At 39.4% G+C, this 20,447-nt stretch overlaps 1 protein-coding gene across 7 annotated transcripts in view; it reads right to left on the bottom strand.

Moving 5' to 3' along the window:
* PPP1R13B (protein phosphatase 1 regulatory subunit 13B) overlaps positions 1-19,922 on the bottom strand; it is a 70,149-nt gene extending 50,227 nt beyond the window's left edge. The window contains exon 1 of one of the 7 annotated variants that reach the window (XM_027637935.1): positions 19,670-19,922. In XM_027637935.1, coding sequence (XP_027493736.1) covers positions 19,670-19,678 — 9 coding nt within the window. In that variant the 5' untranslated portion in view covers positions 19,679-19,922. Of the gene's footprint in view, positions 1-6,053; positions 6,208-14,010; positions 14,050-19,669 lie in introns of those variants that run through there. The other 6 variants (XM_027637936.1, XM_027637937.1, XM_027637934.1 and 3 more) reach the window with 6 other exon arrangements.
* Positions 19,923-20,447: the final 525 nt, after the last annotated feature.

The following is a 20,447-nucleotide window of genomic DNA, read 5'->3' as shown; positions in this document are numbered from 1 at the left end:
AAAAACCCAAACCCCAAAAAAACCCAAACCCCAAAAAAACCCAAACCAAAAAACCCAAAAAACCAAAACCCAAAAAACCAAAACCCAAAAAACCAAACCAAACCAAAACCTTTCTTCCAGCAGATCAATAAAGAGACATTTCAGATACAAGGCTGACACTCAGTGAACTTAAAGTACAAAACACATTTCTGATGGAAACGCCAACTTCATTCCTTCTGTTCATAGGAACTGGAAGGCGTTATCCTCTCACCATGCACTTTGCTCTAATAGAGAGTTCCAGAACATCTATTTATGATCTCAAGCTTTGCCATTTCAGAGGATTTAGTGGTGCCTACAACTTCAAGACGAGAAGAATCAGCGAAGAAAAGACTTCAAAGTAAATCTCTTTTGAACAGTACAGACAGTTTTAATAACTTTCATCCTCAATTCTGCTAACTTGAGAGTCCCAGGAGCTTGCTATTTTCAAGGTACTACTACAATAGTTTTAACTGATATGTCCAAACCCATGTCTTACTAAAATGTCACAGTCCCATCAATCACATATGAACTTTGAGGAAGACTGAGGTTTTCAATTACTAGAAAAATTACAGAATAAGAGGCAAGCAAAACATGAAGAGGTGAGAAATCATCCCCCTGGGTGATGAGACATACTATATGCAGAACTTTGCATGTAGAATGGTCAGAGAAAAAAAAGTTACAAGTTATCAATTATCTCATGCAAGTTTGCTTGCCTGGAATTCATGCCATTACATAAAACTTGCATCAGCTACAGCTGTAGAAATTCTAGTTGCATATTTCAAGCATTAAAGCAGAATATTAACTTTATTTGCAGTATGAACACTGACCCTTTTTAAGACTATAGACTTAATTAGGTAAAGCTTTAAGAAAGTACATTTTAAAACAAACCAGGCTATGAAATTGTAACCACAGAATTCTTTTAATTAAAGCCATCTAAAGATAGTTTCTTGACTCAAGTCATGAGTATTTCTTTATACTACTGAGATTTCAGAACTAACAAGTCCCAAATAAATCTGATGTTATTGTATGTAAACCCCGGAAAACCAGCAAGATTAAACAATTTGACTTCTCTATATTAAAAAGAAACATTTAAAGTCCATCTAATAAACAAGTTATTCATCAGCATGCTTTGTTCCAATAATTATCTGTCTTCAGAATGTAGCTTTTATTTTTAAAAACAGATCAGTTAAGAATTTCTTGCAGTATGTTTATGAGTCTTATTTAAAATAAGAGCATTAAGACATATAGCAAATTTATTAACCATCACTGTGGTTTTCATCAGATTTCTTTCCTCTAAGATCATCTTGTTCCTTTTCCCCATATATGGTGTGAGAAATAACTGCATTCTATTTCCATATTTCTAAACACCTAGTTTGCAAGGAATACAAAAATGAGTAAATTTTTCTGCCAAAATGTAGACTTGTGAAACCAACAGTTTCCTACTACACTTTCAAATTTGAAGCCAACTCCTTCCATATGGCCTGTGAAAGAATCCACAAAATTGGGAGTAAATCTCAGACACTAAAAATGTAAAGCCTTCAGCTATGGGCTACTAACAAACATTAAAATCCTTAAATTTTACTACTGATAGACTCAAGCATTCATAACATTACTCAGAAATACGAACAAGTTAATATTATTTATGGTTATTTGTGATCTTGATAAAATCTGAAAATTTCACATTGTCTAAATGTACTTTAATGTACTTATCGCACAAAAGCGTTTTTTGCCTAAGCTCATATGCTGGTTACATCAACTTGTTATTTTGCAATCACTTAAAAAAATAAAATTGATCCACCTTGAGATCCACCTTCAACATGCTCTGCACAAGACAATCTGCCCACAGAAAACACAACCAGGAGCTTGTCAGACAACAGTTGTGCACAAAATTACTTCTCTTGCTGAGGAACAGAAACCATTTTAATTAAGAAAAAAAAAAGCCACAAGTGCTTAACTCCTCTTATAGAAATGTAGAAGTAAAGTGTATATAAAAACGTAGGAAAATCTTGTGCAAGGCCTACATGTATGGGATGGCTTAAAGCACTGACAGAACCCACAGACATTTCTTCCCAAGACTTTCAGGACTTTGTCCTCTTCATGAGCTTTCACATGTGACAGCAGGTGTTCAACAGGACTCAGACGATCTCAAAAACCTACACCTACCTGATATTTATTTGCTGAAGGGATTCTTATGACACCTTCTTGCTTTTTGTTATGGGAAGAAACAAAAAAAAGCTACAGCAACAATTGTAGATCTGGAATTTGAGGCCCCTTACACCTGCAGTGGCAGGATTTCTGCAGGACAGGGAAGTGAGCCAAAGGAAGGAAACAGCAACTATCATCACCAAGATAAATCCACAGATTACTAAATGACAGGTACATAGTGGTTAACTGAAAGACTTCCAGAGCTCTAGGAAAACAACACCTAATGACAACAATAGCAACTAAAAGTTCACCTGTGTAAACAACAAAAACAACCCACAATCTCTACAGGCTGTGAGAAGCAAGACATGAATAGGCCCAAAAAAACAACTGACCTAGCAAATGTTAAGTTTCTAGCATCTCCCTAAGACAGAAGAGTGACACGATCATTTAAACATTTTAATCCTATACTTTTTTCTATTAGAAGTCACAATCAATCCATGGTAGTGAACCATTGCCAGATCTCCAGACGTTATCTTTACAGAAGCTGTTTACTGTTTGTCACAACATTGGAACACCTTCTTATAGATTCAGACAGTTCTGTTAAAAGTAAGCAGGAGCTGAGATTTGGATAAATTAAAATTTAAAAGGTGGCCAGTAAACTTCTGGCTACAGAAGGAAAAAAGGAGTATAGCTTAAAATGGACTAGCTAAAAAAACCCAAAGAGATTGCATCACAAAGAAAACTATTATTTTAAAAGAATATCTGTCCAAGTGCAATATTTAACATTATCAGCTAAAGCAACACAGCCTGACGTTAGAGAAATCTATAAAACATGCCTCTTGTGATGTTTTCTAGTGGAAAATGTAATTTGGCACTTGCTACAGAATGAGTTCAACATCCCTGCATCATATTATCTGTTGGCCTGATTCCTAAATTGCTACATCTGGAGAAGCAGCAAGAGATCTTGTTGTTGCTCCTTGACGCAAATAATTCTACCAAAGGACTGTCAAGACACCAGTAACCATGTAAAGAGACTTTGGAACGCAGGGATAATTCCAGGTATGCTGACAAGTTCTTGCTGAGCACATTTCTCCATCAGGCAACAAAGATTACAAATGGAGAGATATTTATTCTTCACAGATCAAGGCTTTGAAATTTTCTTTTCTTTCTCAAAAGACTATGGGCCAAATGTCATATTTCATGACATACACAACTATTACTAAGAGGTGGAAGCTGGAGACTCTTCTTGAAAGACTCTCTGCTCTAATCAGTTGATGCTGGATTTCCTAAACCCCTTACAACGTTCATGACAACTCAATGCATAAAAATAAGTTTTCCTCACCTTGCAAATAAGCATTCTCTGATTTGTTACAGGATTATTGTAAATGGGTCTTACCATCTACCAGAAGAAAACAAGACTGATCTTAAAATTAAACAGCTGTGAAGAATTCCCAGAAGTTTTTTTGACACTTGCTGTCTTCATTGAGCATACTGGTTTTTATCTTCTGGAATATTTTTTTACTGTGACTCTTAGGATGACAAACCTCATCTAGTACTGCCTGCCTAATTTCAATGAGATTCATCTAAAATACCTGTAAAATAAACCAACAAAAATCAGCAGGCATATCAATTTTGTGCTGATTATTAAATAAAAAAGTAAAAGAAAGTGCTAATCTATTTAAAAAACTACCAAATAGCCTTGCTATAACTATTTTAGTAGGTGTTTAGGCTTATAAATATGAGAATTCTTTAAATAATGGATTCCTGCCAAACTCAAAGAAAACTGAAGCAGTTGCTGCATTTGCAAATGCATGGAACACCACTAATATGCAGGAAAAGTCAGAAATTCAGAGGACAGTAAGATTCCAGATCAAAACAACAGCTGCACTGGTCTTTCCTCAAGTCCATTTATCCATGAACTCCAACAGCTCTATCTTGATACAATATGAACATGATGCCCACAGTTCTACTGTTCTTCACATCTCCAACCCAGGGTCCTCCAAACCAAACACCTCAGAGAGTTCAGTGGGGACACCCAGTAAAGGGCCAAGTGTGGCCCCACAGCCCTCAGGGAAAAAGAGGGAGGCACTACTCACTGTGGCACTACAACTGCATCTCAGTGTTCAACATCACACACAACTTAATCCCAATGTTCAGAGGTCCAAATCTTTCGTATGTGACAGGGTAATAATCAGCGTGCCACACATCAAATGTATGACAAGCTTGGAACAACAGTCCTAAAGTATTAACTGCCTATTCCATTTCATCAGCTGATGGGATATGTTAAGAAATACTATTAAATATTTTACTCTCCAAACCATTATGGAAGCACATGGCTGAAGAACAACGTAACTGTAGTGCTGTAAAATTCTCAGTAAACGTGGGTGAACTGGCAATAAATTAAAAACAAAACTAAATTAGTCCAAGATGACTCAGCTTCAGAGATCATTTTATTACGTAAGAATCTTAGTTTTCCAGTCAGGAAAAAAAAAATTTGCATTCACCAAAATGAAAGGTTTTAAAAAGACCCCACCCAAAACAAAAAAATCCATGAACAAACCAAAACCAAGAAAAAACATACACAGTCAAAACCCCCTGAAGCCCCAAACTCTACAAAACAGGACATTTTCCCACAAGACTCATGAAGCAGGTGAGAGATAAGAAAGACAAAAAATTTAATATTTTACTTGTATTAGGTGGGGATATGGAGCAAAGTCCTATTCAAGCTTCCTACATACTAGCAATAGCAACAGTGCAGTTCATTTGGAAAGAAAGCTCAATCTGACACCCCAAGGCAAAGCTGAAGAGCAGGTTCAGTGTGACGGTTTGGGTCCATTTCCCTGAGAGAAAACTTCATCTCTAAAATCCACACGCAACAGAAGTGTCCCACTGAATTTGTATCACAGAACTGAGTGTTCTCAAATTATTAAAAATATTTTGGCCTAAGATAAGGGCAGGGAGGTGCTGATGTTTCTACAGTCTTGTGTTCGACCTTGTCAACAGCTACAGCAAAGTCATCCAAAATCCACTGAATTCCAGAAAAGCCTGACCTACCTACTGCACTGAAAAATCATCTCATTGAAAAAGTATAGGATATAAAGTCATTTGGATCTTTTCTTTCACAAACTTTTCAACAAAGCACACACACCCTCCCCCCAACCAAATTTAAAACCACAAACCAAAACAAAACCACCCAGTAGTAGTATTTCTACTAAAGGTCACGCTATTTGGCTACTTGTCAAATAATAAAGGTGATTTGCAGCACCAAACAAAATTTTTTGATTTTACAAAAAAGGAAGAACTTTTACAAAATCTTCAGACACAAACCCCTACGTAATGTTCCAACTGGAACCAGCACTATTCTTTCCTTTCTATTTTCAATGGAGTGAAAGCAGAAGGGACTGCCACGGCTTTCTCCCACTGAGCAGAAAGTATTAACAAAATACTGATTGGTTAGTGCACTGCTTTCAGGGAATACCAGCCATTCAATCTTAGATGTAAAGATGTTATCTGGCTTGGTAAAAAAGTAGTAAGCGAAAATCCTTGGGGATTCAACAGGCAGCCTGCAGAATTTTTCTTCCATCAGAGTGGAATAACTATTTCCAATACATTTCTTCAGTTTTAAAATGGCAAATTTAAAAATCAAAAGCCTGTTTTACACTCAGAAGTCCACTTTGCTACAGTAATAATAATACTATACAAGGTAAAGTAAAAAATTTCAGACATTTCATATACAGCAGAAAGTCATATAAGGCAATAATCTGTGATCTTCAAGCAAAAATCCCACATACACTCTAATCCATTTTAAGGATACACTGTTCAGTTTTACAAAAAGAAATCTCAAAATGCTTAAGTTTACAGCTAATAAACAAAAACCAATGTTATCCCACCTTCTTTTTTATAATTCTGTCCTTGGTCCAGTGTTTAGAGTTAAGTCGAGTCTTTCCTGGTAGCCAAGATTTCCCCTTTGATGTTTTTACAATATTCCGAAGAACCATCCTTAAAATATTCTTCATGTGGACAGTTGTAAACAGCAGCAAATATAAAAATATTGCGTAGAACTAAAACTTAAGAACAGTTTCTGCGCAACAACTACAGTGAAAAACTACTTAAATGGAGTATTTTTGGTCTACTGGCACATGAATTCAGGCAGTAATGACGAGCAGTGATAAGATGTTCTAAAGAAACTAGACAGGCCACAGTTGTGACAGGAACAAGATAGGCTAGATCAAGTTTCACCTAATTAGGCAAAGTTGCAGTAGGGGAGTTCTGCTATCCTCTCATTGTGCAATAGTAATCTTTGTTTGCTATTATAATCACGACAAACAGTAAGTATTTATCTTAAATAAATTTACATATAAGGCTCTGACTGTCACAAAAGACACAGAACTGATTTTCCTGTAGAAGGGGGCAACGACAGGAGCAGAAGAACAAATGAATTTAACAACTATCAGAAGATAATTCCGAGACATTTTCTTAAATCACAAGAGTGTTTTAAAAGGACAAACCAGCTTAGAAACAAAAGAAACAACACCTCCACCATGTATTTATACCTAAAAACACTATAGCTCAAGCACTACTCCATTCTTGGCAAAGTCTGTCTTCTTGCTGGACCTAATTCAGGCAGCAGAGAATATAAAACAGTAAACTACGTTTCTGATTGTCTCTTCATGTCAAGGGACAGCAAATGTTTATCATCATTCCTGTCAACACTATACAGGGTCGGGAGTGGGGAACAGGCAGAGCAATGGCACCAACAGCACATTTAGCTCTTACTCTACAACTGCAGGAGCAAAGCATGTTCTCCAGCCTGATCCATTCCTTTAATAGAGAGAAAATGGGGAGAGGAGTGAGCAAGTGACCCGAGGAGGTAAAAAACTGAAACAAAACAAAAAAAACCAACCTACACTATGAAAGATCAACTGAACCAGACAACCCATCTCTCTCAAAACAGAGCTGTGAGTTATATTTTATGTGTAGCACCTTACACATTAACTGCAAGAAGAGAAAAGGGGCTCAGCTTCACTTGTGAGCCACAGCACTACCACTTTACCCTTCCCTACAAGAAGCAGCAGACAAAGCTAGTAAGAGTCTGTATTTAGCCTGCTTCGACATCCCGAAACACTACTGTCCTCCCTTAACACATTTGTCACTAACATTCTGATCCCATGGAGTATTCTTCCTTCCTCCTCAGCAAACATGCACCATGTTGAGAGATTTATTGAGAATATAATTGATAGAATAGTGTCAGATTTTTTAAATGCTGCGATGTAAAAAAGTTAACCTTTTAGCAACTGAGAACATTTTAAATAAATGAGAAATTCAAGGATATTGTGTAAAAGGGAAGGGCTGTTTTGCTCTACAAAGGACAGAAAAATCTAATCTGGTTGTTCTCCAAAACCAGATTGTATCTTTATCTGCCAAAAAACCAAACTGTATCACATGAATAAATATTTGAGAGGAAAAGCTGGGTGTGTATTAACACATATTGTGCCACTCTTTCAACTATGGCTATTGCCTGAATTCTTCTAAATGACCAACCAGAACTCATAAAAGACTTACTTGCCATAAACACACAGATCAGAAGTATATGGGAAGGTTGAATACTGAAGTCTGCCATCTATATTGGATAATTGAGTTCTTTCAAAAGAAGAATAGGAACTAAAACAAACACGTGCCACTGAACTTCCCTTTTTTCCTGTCATTCTCCCCTTCTGAAATGACTGAAACCACCTGTGTATAATTAAATCAGGTAAATACAAAACAATAAAAACAGAGGGTAGCCCCTTACTTTCCTTCATATAGTGAGTCGGAGGATGTATCATCTCCACACTGGGTACCTGATCCAGTGCAGTGACTTGGCTGACTGCTCTAGAACTGTTACTGTCAGGTAGGGAAACACAAATCTGGGACATACGCAGAGAGATGAAGATACCACAGCCTCTGGCTGCTTAATATACCAGCCTGAAAATCCTAAATTAAAGAAACAAGGGTATTTTCCTCACAAAAACAAAGAGGTTTTGAACGTTCTAAATGAAGGAGATGAGGTGCATGTAGTGTTTAATTGACATAAATTATGATCCTTTATTAAATGCAAAAAAGCCCCAAGTAAGATCCAAGACTTGCCCTGTGTGACAAAGCTCACCTTTAGCAAATCTATATGCCTACAGATTATGTAAATCACTCAGTAAGAAACTAAATACAGTCTATGATCCCACTAAAGCATTTTAACATGAAGACACTTGTGATCTCTGAAAACCACATGGAATGACGTAGGAAAAAAGCATATAAAGGAAAACTGAAAGTATAATTCCCTAAAATGTATACAACTTTACACCAAACATCTACACAAAATGTAAAATTATTGAACATAAAGCTAGAGATTAAAACCAGTGGATGTGAGCAACTAAGAATACACAGAGAAGGAAGGGACAAGTAAGAAGAAGAGCAAGTGTTCAGATGGAATATAACACCATACTGCATGCAGGGTATCACTAATTTGAAACTAAGGCTTATTTGTTTTAATAACTTTTGTTCCACTTTGCCACCCTATCCTACCCTCTCAGTATTGTCACTTCTTTCCTCCTGCTATATGAGCCGTACTGTATATGCCTAATGTGCAAATGTACAATTTATTTATTTTAAACACACTTAACTACAAATGTGCACAATTGCACAGAGGCCCTCTAAGCTAAGCTTTTTCGTATTTGTTCAAAATGTATTTAAACAGACACCTTAATATTACTTGCAGATGAAAATTAACTTCTTGTAATTTGCAGACAAGATTTTAAAAAAAAATCAAACAGCTTGTTTGTTTTTGATATATTCTCTTTCAGTTTCTCCAGTAGGATCAATCAAAAAAAATCTATGGATCATACTGGGAAAAGTAAAACAAACAAAACCTCATCAACAATAATAACAAGATCAATATTTTCACAGATCACTGTAAATTAACAGCTCCTAATGAGACAGGTACTAGGCTTACTTATCACTTCCACTTCAGTAAACTGACAACTAAGTTTATGCACTTCTTCATCCTGCGTTACTGATGTAAAAAACGTGATGCTCCATTACACTAACAACTGTACACTTAATAACTTACACAGAGAACGATTTCTGGTGAGTATATTTCCTTTTTCCCCTATGGGGCTGTGTTGTATGGAAAGGATTTAACAATCTACTCTCCAAAAGATGTTAGAAACACAGTGGAACCTCTAAGTCCCCAGGATATCAGACTCTTTATCCCAGTATGACTACAGACACCAATACATAAAAACAGATATAGATAGCTACATGACAACATTCATATTTTTGCTTTCTTTCACATATTTGAACACATCTTGTCTCACAAGAAAACTGCAGTACTTGACAAGAAGGACAACTAGAAAGACTTTGGTCTCCAGGTGGGGAAAGGAAGACAAAAAGTTTATAAAGAAATTCAGACACAATCAGAACACACATCCCTGAGCACTGGAAGAAAAGAGTCTGTTGAGACCTCAATGCTTGAAAAATTTCTACATCGTTTGTGAGATAATAAGAAAAAGCTGACCAAAAGCTTTTTCCTGCTTCTGAAAAGATAAGGGCAACTACATGCATGCTCCAGATCAAGCTTACTTGTAATTTTGTGTCAAAGCTTCAGTTCTTCAGAACTCAGACAGCGAACTGAGCAGTATTTGGTAGCTTCAGATGACTGGGGGAAGGGAGCAGCAGTAAATGGGGGTAATCCAGTAATTCCTTGAAGACTCAGATCACAAAGATTTGTTGGGTTGAATGTTATAAAACCCCCAGAAGCACAAAAATACCATACTGGAAACACTGTACAGTAAATCCTCTGATTCAGTGTGTCTTTTATGTCCCTTTTTCAGGTTATAATTTTGAACCATAAATACCAAAAGTCCTCTATAAAAAGGATATCAAAATATTCTGAAGGTTAGTACATGTGAAAGTGAATCAAATTCAAAAGTTCTTTATGTGTAGCTAAAAATGAGCAAAACTATATATATATATATACAAAATATATAATTTAAATTATTCCATTCTAAATATTGAGTTGGATTTCAAAGTCACACTGGGCCAAACAGAACAGTTTATAATTCAGAGTTTAAACTGATTTAAACCCCCTTCACCACTTTATCTTCTATCTGTACTACAAAACCAAATACTACTACTCTCCACCATCAGGGAAAAAAAAGTAAAAATAAAGTACACAGTCAGGAATTTGGCAGGGGGAGAGCACTGCAAACAAGACTTGAAATTTATTTGTTTCAATGCAAAGCTTGGATTTTTACTGCATCTTCCCATATCCAACAAGCCCTTGCTGAAGTGTTAAAAAGTGACAATAAAATGATAAATACACTGTACTGTTAGTACACCAAAAAGCTATTCAGAAAAAAGATGGAAAAGATTTCCAAGTGACATGGGCTAGAATAGACTCCAACCCGTGTGATATGGTTTTAAAATAATTGCACTGATCCTGACGTGACTTACAAGTGTAAAGGAGGTCAACCATTACAGATCTTTTTCCCACTAGTAGAAATACGTGATTCAGACTTGCAGCTAAAATTGACTGAAATTTAGATGACTTGGGACAATAAAGCAGTACATAAGGAAATTAAGCATCAGGCATGCTGAGACATTCCAAGCTACATGCAGAGATGAAGCTGCATACAGACATGAATTTCATAGTTTATTTTTACAAGACACTGTTTCAAGAATTCAGTCATCTCCCAAAGTGTACACACAGTCCAACTGTTTAGTGTCTGCATAGTAATTAACCCATTCATTAGCCTGAACAATCATTTAGAATTTCAATTTCAAGAAATTGCATTTTAAATACACAGCACTAAAATCTAACCACTTCTCTACTGATGTATTATAATAACAACTTTAACACTAAGAACCCTGTTTGACAATTTCTAGGCATGTATTTGACTAAGTTAAGTATCTAACATACCCATGTGGGATAAAAATTATCTTACAGGATTTGTAAGCAATGGCTGTCAGTTCACAGATGCTGGTACTTTCTCAGATGCCCAAATAAGTTAGTTAAGCTGTAAGTGGGTAACAGTTTCAGGCAAAAACCCCCACAAGCTGGGTTCAGAGATACTAGTTTCCCATACTGTCCATACCATCATGCAGTCTATGCTCTGGCTATCACACTATTCTCTCTACAAAATACTGACAGCCTGTCAACCATTTTACAGACATCTAATTTTACCATAACAATGTAAAAATATCCTCTCCTTACTCTGTATCTTTTCAAAGGAATTGACAGAGATATTAGTAACATTTATTAAAGACATATTATGACAACATTTTGGATGTCAGTAATTTGAAAACTCCAGCTAGATGGGATAAGTTCAAGTCAGGTTTTGACGAACACCCTGGGTTAAGGTTTTAGAAGATAGTCAGGTAGGCTTTCTGAAGGCTGTTTGTTTTTAAAGTAGTAAGTATGGGGGAGGAGGAGGTAGGAGGGAAAAAAAAAAAGTTGAATTATGTTGAAAGTACCATAAGTATGTTGAAGGTATCACCTGCAGAACAGGAGTAAGAATGCCAACAGGTGCAGTACTGTCTTGAATCATAAATTAGACAAATTGCATTAGGAAACAGGATCAGAAAAGGATTTTCTCATGCAAAAACTCATTCAAAGTATGTCTCAACTTAAACTGTATATGTTATTATAAACTAAGACTTTACCCACCTCTTTGAGAAATTAAAAACAAAATTATATACAGGTAAGCCTGTACTTTATGGTTGTGGTAAACTTTGCTAGTCTCTAACCACCCTGTTTCTTTCCCTTTAAACATCAGAGAGCAATGCAGGCAATACTTTTCTCTGTATATTAATAATGCAGCCCTGTCTACTTTTTTCATCTAATACAGGAACTCTCAAGGATTCTCAGCTATTCACCTTAGTAGGTCTGCACAGACACATTCTGGATTTAAGTAGAGCAAGGTTTGCTGGTCTCCCAGTGTCCAACTGGCTCCCAGGAGATTAGAACACAGAATTAATCCAGATGCTAGTCAGTGCACTGGGCTTATGTGCATGGGGTCAGCCCATGGGATTTGGGACTGGAGAGATTCTCCTAGATCAGCCTAGCAGAGACCTTGGGAACTGCAGTGTTTACTTGTTCTGACTTCAGAGAGCAGGGAAGTTACACTTTTCCACTTGGGACACAGATTCATACCAAAAGCATCTAGATGTATCTCACCATATTCACTCACCACCATGGAGTTGTTTCAGGCTGAAAAAAACAAACGACCCAAACTGATAAAACTGATTACATCCTTCCTGCAACCTAGACAATGCTGCCCTTTCTTGTGCTGGTTCCAATGCTTATCTGACCCTGCACCGAGTTGGTTTCAGTGTGCTCAGCTGGCAGAAAAGTATCCTGGTGGGGGGGAAAGAAAGAAAGATAAAAAAAAAGTAAAGACAAACAACTTCCTGCTGAGTTTGCAGACTGAACCAGCTCAGCACAGACACAGATAAATATCAGAGCCAATACAGGAGAGAGGGCAGCAGGGAGGCAGAACTGCAGCAGCCCCTGAAGTTACATCCATTTCACCTACACAAAACTGAAGCCTCAGTTTCCTCCCCTATTCTCAATTTATAAACAACAGTTTAATCATGTGAAAACTGAAATCCTTTTGTCAAACTTAGACATAAGGATATACGGGTTAAATACAGTGTCTGCAACATATGCAAGTTTAGATTAGATTGCTTCCTGCTGAAGTTAGAATTCCTTAAATAAAGTATTTTATAGCTACAGATTCTTCACCCATAAATAGAATTCTGCTGCTAAGCAAAGCAATGTATTGGAAACTAAAAAAAAAAAATAAAAAAAATAAAAAAAACCCTAGTTCTACTTCCACTACTGAAGAGCTAGGCTAAATTACACTATGAATCTAGAGGATAAGGAAATAATGGGCAGAAATCAGAAGGAATGAAATATTGCAAAGTGAAGGGAAAAAATGATGGCAGACCAGCAACTGCCAGTTAAATTTTATTATTTTTTCCTTTTTTGTTGGTCCCAACTTCATATTTGTTTCTCAAGACTTCCTCGAAGACCACATATTTTACCAAAAAACCAATATCCTTACTTTTTCCCATTTCAGTGAAAATGTGTTACTGAGTACTCAATAAAGATGTGAGCACTGGTGAAACCATAACTTATGTCTGAAGTAACAAAGTTACTGCACTGCAGAGTCCTTTTGTTTCATCTCAGTGTTCTATTCACCTGCTAAACAGCCAGAGAACAAAATTCAAAATACATCCCCTGGGGTACAGCTCCACAATAAGCCAAACCAAATAAACAAAAATACTTGAAGGGAGAGATTCCACTTCTCCACCCCATTCTCTGTAAGCCAAGCAGTCTGCTCCCTCCTGTACCAACACGGACGGGACACCAGTCACAATGCATTATACACACACGTACATGTATCTCTTCATTCTGTCTTCTCAGGATACAACTATTTTTTTACATTCTTAGTGGCCTGTATCAGTTTACTGAGACAAGCAGTGCAGTCCATTCACAGCCAATGGTGGGAATGAGCAGCAAGGAAGAGGAAGCCTCTTCCACCGGCCTCAGGAAATGGTTAACCCAGCTCATCCCTATTGTGAAACCTCAGTCCCGAAAGGAATTCAGTTCTGCTGACATCCTCCTGCACCACAATGATAAACCTGCCCTCTCCCATACCAGCACGATTACACGTACTTGCTTCTAAGCATGAACTAGAAAAATAACAGAGTGACCTAAAATCCAGGTAAAGTGACTGAAAATTGAAGCTCGAAACAATTCCTTTCCTCCACTAAGCAGTTCATATTCCTGCTGGTCTTTTGAGTTATTACAGAATTTACACTTTGTCCTCCAGGTATCACTGCTGCTTTTGACACACGAATCTGCTTCTGAAGGATGGAGTCTATTATTGCACAATATAATTCTATTATTGTCTGTCATAAAAAAATTGCTTCCAGAACCTCAGAACATTGAGCACACTCCATGGATAAAACTGCCTAGTACATTCGAGATTACTACATGCTTCCCAGTTTAACAGATTCTACCTGCAGATTTCCAAACTACCAGAAAAATGTACTGACCTGAAGTGTTAAAATTAATATCTTAGACAATCTGTTTACTTAAAAATCTAACAATAACTTAAGAAGCAGTGAGATACAGGATCCAAGACTAATGGAAAAACTGTTTATAAATGTAGAAATACTTCAAAGTTATTTGAAATCACTTCATAGTATAACGTTTCAATTCAAGAAAAAAAAGTAACTCATTTTGTTGGGGTCTGACACAAGCCCAGGAACTGAACCTCCTATATCCCAGGTTAGCATGTTCATTTAAGAGGTGAAGTGTTTTGAGCTATCTTGTGCTAGTAATTAATTTATGGTAATATTAAGCTTTTAATTTAGACAAACACATAAGACTTGTCAATTCCAGCAGTGAGTCATGAAGGAAAGGGAGCAAGACACCTTCCTCCCATCACCCTAATCAGGCAATAATTTGTTTCCTTCTTCAAATCTCTACTCTCAACAATGATTTTTTATTTTTAAAGATGCCTATAGCTTATAAGGACAAAAAAAATTACCTAAAAGCCCCTGGACATCTATAAATGTGAGCTCTGATTTCAACACTAAGCATTAGACTACAAATTCTTTACAAAAAAGCACTGTCTTTATTTTATGTATGGACAACTGTTTGCATAATGGGGGCTGTTCCACAGCTGTATGCCATCTAAATATAAATACACAAATAGGCTAGGTTTTTTAAAATAATATGTTTCATATCAAACTTGGATTTTTTAGATTAACATAAATCAATCTGGTGGAATGGAATTTTGTTGTCAAACAAATATTTATTTTCTCTGAAGTCTGCAATGGACAACAAACTCATCTCTGTTACCATATGAGAGCAGATCCTTTCCCTCAAAATTTTCTCATATGTTTCAGCTGAAGCCATACATATCTAATAAATATATTTAAATATTATATTATCAGAGTAGTGTATGAATAGTACTTCTTGTTGACATGGTAAAGCTGATGAACTTATTTTTACCACAGAATAGGTCATATTCTGTCAACCTAAAAAAACAGTGACATGATCCAAAAAAACATGAAATGGCCTTTAAGCTTTGCTGCAATAAATAACTCCATTAATAATGGCTGATAAACTTGCAAATTATTCTCTACAGTCAGTTCAGATTTATTCAGCACACAAGGATGATATCAGTATTGCTGAGAACTACAGTTCTGAATTAATCACAATATACTTTATCCCCACATCACTGAAAATTCCTAATATTAATTTAAGTGCATTAAAGTGACACACCTTCCTTTAGACTTTTACAATGTATAATTATATCAGTAGCAACCTTCCCAAGAGAAGAGAACAGTATACACTGATTTAAGAATATTTGGGGCAATGCCCACTTTAGACTTTTTGGGAAATGTTTTAGACTGAATACAGGACAAGTGTGTACTCATTTAAAAACAAACAAGCAACAAAAAAATAAAAAACCCCACACTCATCCAAACAACAAAAAACACACCAAAAAACTACTTTTCCTTAATTCACCTGGAAGAGAGCTTAATTCAAAAATTACTACTGCAGATGCCCAGCTTCAGTTTCTTTTATCAATCATGTTATTTGTATTCATAGGTCAGGAACTTATGCAGCAATTCTCCAGTCTAACATAAAATATGCATTGGTCATGGTCTTCTTCGGAGGAGAGCTGAAGTGTCCCATGAAATTAAGTAGACAAAAAAATAATAAAACCACTAAACACTGTCCAGACTTTTCACTCTCCCTTCTATAAAAATAACCATCACAACTACCTGATCCTACATGCACAGATGTGTCCAAAATTCCCTGACTCTAAGCCTCACACAAAGTCCCATGAGGTTCCTCCTGGATGCATTCAAAAATGCAAATGATGGCTGCAACCTCACTGATACTCATTTCTCATTATTAAGGTAAAGGCAAAAGCAGAAAAGCTCTGCTGGAACATGCAGTACTAACTATTACTCCTAAAAGATTCAGTCCATCACAGTTTCTTACACAGCATCCACCATCACACTCTTCTCACTGTATTGATGGTGAACAGACTCTACACAGTTGTATGCCTTTAGCATGATATGTTACCCCACACGTGCTGTAAGAGAATGACACCCAAAATTTAGGCAAAAAATAGGAAGTATTACAGGCATCTCAACTGTAGCAGTTCCTTATTCCACTTTGTAAGTGGAATAAGTCATCTCTTTTTAAGTGGGAAAACAGTGCTCCTCAAAAGTGACTTTTTCTTGTGTGCACACTAGTGTCCAAGGAATGTAGCTAACACTTGACAGAAGAGGTAATTTTGGAACCACCATCCAAGAAGAAAATGCATTAATTGCATTCTTTAAGGGAAAGTTTCCAACACTCTTTCAAATACAAAATCCACCACCAAAAAAAACCAAAAACCTCTACTGGGGCAAATAGAAAATAATGTACATAATTAGGCTCCTCCAATCAGGTTATAGATTATGTGGCTGAAAAAGGAGCTATATCCACAATATTTTTGCAAATAAATAGACCTGTGGTTGTTTTAACCCAGAAGATTTAATGCTTGAAAGGATACCACATAGTTCTAGGCTTGCACATTTTATTCCACGAATGCAATAAATACTAACATTTATTTTTCAGGGAAAAAGACATCACTGTTTTCAAGGCATACTTATAGCAACTTTTTTAGTGTGTTCCTTAGCAGAGGTGACAGTCACTGTACCATCACAAGCTCACATACACATAGCCCTTATGTCTTGAAGGCAATGACATGAATGCTGACGTGCCTTGTCAGCAAAGCAAAGGAAAAAACCAAACAGGTGAGAAAACTGCAGTCCAAATCATTATGTCTTCTTCAAGCCCAGCCGTATTCAGGAGCAAGAATATAGGTCTTTTTGTATTTTTCAAAAACAGAATAGAGTAAGAAACATGAAAAAGGATAATAAATAAAATCCTCATGTGAAAAGGATGCTGGAGAACAGGAAGGGAGGTATCCTGCTCACAAAAGAAACTGTAACTTCAAGTGGGGAAAAAAAACAACCAAACACAACACACAAGAAAGCAGGAAAATAGATAACTCAGTTTTCTGTGCTTCAGATATTACTTCTTAAAAATGGTTGTACAAAATGCAAAAAAAAATTACCAATCCAAAAATGGCCCCAAACAGTTACCTCAAGTCTGATAAATGTCTTAAGAAACTACAAAAGTTTGTTAACATTTAATTTATTTTGATGACAAAAAAACTGTAGTCATATTCACTTGTTACAACAGTTCAAGTCTAGCAGTATTAAAATCTTTCCTCTTGCTATTACTTTTACTAATGCTATTAAAAAATCTGAAAACCAAAAATATCCACAAATAAACAAAATCCCAAGATGTTTAGGGAAGAAAAAAGCTTCTGTGAATATGAAGTGAAGGAATTTCATCACAGAACAAGTTAGATCACTAGCTTTTCCCTTCTCAGAATACAAAATCTAGAGTAAGAAAGCTGAAACGTTTGGTCCAGTTCTATAGCCATATGTCCACATTATTCTGATATTATATGCTGCCGAGTCCAGTAAATAGGGTTGGTTTTCTTCATCCTTGAAGTTCAGAAATAAAATTGCTGGGATGAAAAATTGGAAGACTAAAGGCACTGTAAGTGTCCATTTAAATATCCATATTTATTTAAATACACATATTCCTGACTGATACACGGTCCATAACTGCATTTCAAAGTTCTTTAGAAAAGGAACTTTTTATCATTTTCGGACTCAGACTCAGCAAGCTCTAATCTGCAGCATTACTACCACTGCAGCAAGGTAATTTGTTTTTATTAAAATTCATCCATCATTTAAAAATGCTTTGAAGTGTGTTTCAAAAACATAGTAAAAAGTCTGAATCTTCTAACACATTCCAATAAACACAAACAACTGCTACATTAAACAAGCAAGAAGGTAACAGGAGACGTTGGCAGAAACTCTGAAATAGGTAAAAAGAAACTTTCTAAGAAGTCAATCACTGCACTAAGTTATGATGTTTGCCAGAAACCCACACATGGGTTAGTAATGGCAAGTAAATACATTTGTTCTGACTTAGCATGTCATTGGCATGCTGGGTTTTCAGCAGGAATTCTATGAATGTAAAGCATAACCCAGGTTGCAATGGAAGATGAAGAAGCTGCCACCTTGTTTTTGTTTTTACAAGCTAACATCGGTATGTTTATAGCACAAGTCTGTAACTCCATGAACTTTGTTGCTGGTTTCTAGTGTGCCCAGTGCACTGAAATTCTCATCAGTATCAATGGAGTATTTTGGCACCCAGCAGCTAGAAGTTAAAGAGCACATTATGTTAAAAAGCTTGTGATAATACCTGCTTTTTAAACACTACCTGTACTCTTCAATCTGAAATTTTACACCTAGTTTGAGCTATTTATTTCCTCCTCTCAGTCATGAAACAAATTTAGAGCAATGAAATTTTGAAAAATATGTCTTTAGTGTTCTCATAGAGAAGCATTCTGCTGCAGTGATTCGGCTGCAAACACTGCAGAGGAACTGTAAATAAAAAGCTCATTTCTACTGGAATTAGAGAAAACATGGGAGATAATCCATACAAGGGACTATCTCATAAACCCACACTTGAGATCAAAGAGAGTTTGAAAGAAATCAACAAAAGGAACGTGATTGTTTATTACTCCGTCCCAAAGGATCCTGTCATAAAACGAACAGTCATCAGGAACAACTCTCCTCTGACCACTGCACCAGCCCACAGCGACAGGGGAGGGGAGCACGGGGCAGGAAACGGAGAGGGATTCTGTCACAGAAGACAATCAAGGCTGTTTGCGGGAAAATGAAAGGGTTTGTCTTCGGTAAATAAGCGGCGGCTTCACAAAAGCGGTGACAGGAACCGAGGAGGGAGCCAGGCTGACACGGAGCCCGCCTGATCCCCGGCCCCGGGGCCGGAGCCGCCTGCCCCGGGACGGCAGCGCCCTTCCCCGGGCGGCGAGGGACCGAGGACTGGGAGGAAAACCCCGAACCAAACACACTCACGCCCCGCACATCCACTCACCCAAACACAGCGAGCCCACCCCACGCCTCACCGCGGGCCTCGGCGACCGCACCGACCCGGGGTCGAGCCCCGCTACCCCCGGGGCGCGGGAGGCGCCGCTCCGGCACAGCCCGGGGGGACGCGGCCCCCGACCTGTCACAGCTGACGGAGGGGCGGCAGCAGGTCGTGCCCCCCCCAGAGCCACGGACGGCGCTGACCCGCGGCCCCACCCCCGGCGCGGAGCCCCAGGGCGATCCCGCAGCCCCGCCGCCCCCTGCCCGGGCCGGCCGGGGCTCCGCCGGGGGTGACGGCGGCGCCGCGCGCTCCATCCGCCGCCGGCAGCCCCGCAGGAAAAGGCGAGGCGTCCCAGCGCCCGGCAGCGCGGCGCCAGGCCGGGCAGCGGCGCCGCGAACCCGAACCCTCCTCCTCACTCACCGGCATCATCTCCGCAGCCGTCCCCGCGCCGGGCGCGTCGGGCCCGCCGAGCCGTGCCGGGCCTCTCCCGCCGCCGCCTGTGTCCGCGGAGGACGCCGCGCTCGCCCTGGCGGCTGTGACAGGTGCCTCCCGCGCGCCCCGCTCCCCGCAGCGGGCGGAAGGAAGAGGCGAAGGCGGCGACGGCGGCCGGGCTCCCAACCCCCTTCCTCCTCCTCCGGAGCGCGGCCGCCTCTCCCGCCTCCCTCCCCGGGCGCTTCCTGCTCCGCTCCGCCCGCGCCGCCCCGCCACGGGTTAACCCGCCGCCGCCACCGCCTCCTCGGCCGGGGCGGGGCCGCGCGGCCGCACGTGACCGCGGGGCCGCGCCGGGAATGCGGGGCCGGGACTCGCGCCCGCCTCCCGGACCTGCCGGGGCACCCCCGCTCCCCGCTCAGCGCGGGGTCACCCCGCCGGTTGTTCCCGGGCTCGGCACCTCCTCCTCCTCCCGCCGGCGCTGTGCCGCCCTGCCCCCGGGCCGGGCCCCGGCGGGCGCCGCCTCCTCTGGGCGGGCTGCCCGGGGCCGATTGCCCGCGGGCCCGGGCGGTGGATGAAGGGGTAGCGGCCGCGGGCGCTTTCTGCCCCCGGAATGCGGGGAATGCGGGGCGGCTCCGCCCGGCCCCGGGCGTGCGGGGGGAGCGGGGCGGTGACACGGGGCCGGGGCTCTCCCGTGCCCGGGAGCTGAGGTCTCTTCCCAACAGCTCGTCCCGGTCTACCGAAACACACCTTGGTGGCTCGGGTAACG

The sequence above is a fragment of the Corapipo altera genome, unplaced genomic scaffold, assembly GCF_003945725.1.
Source record: "Corapipo altera isolate COAL_440 unplaced genomic scaffold, ASM394572v1 23, whole genome shotgun sequence".
In the NCBI taxonomy this organism is placed as follows: domain Eukaryota; kingdom Metazoa; phylum Chordata; class Aves; order Passeriformes; family Pipridae; genus Corapipo; species Corapipo altera.
The sequence above is the reverse complement of the archived record's forward strand: the minus strand, read 5'-3'. Positions and strand labels throughout refer to the sequence as shown.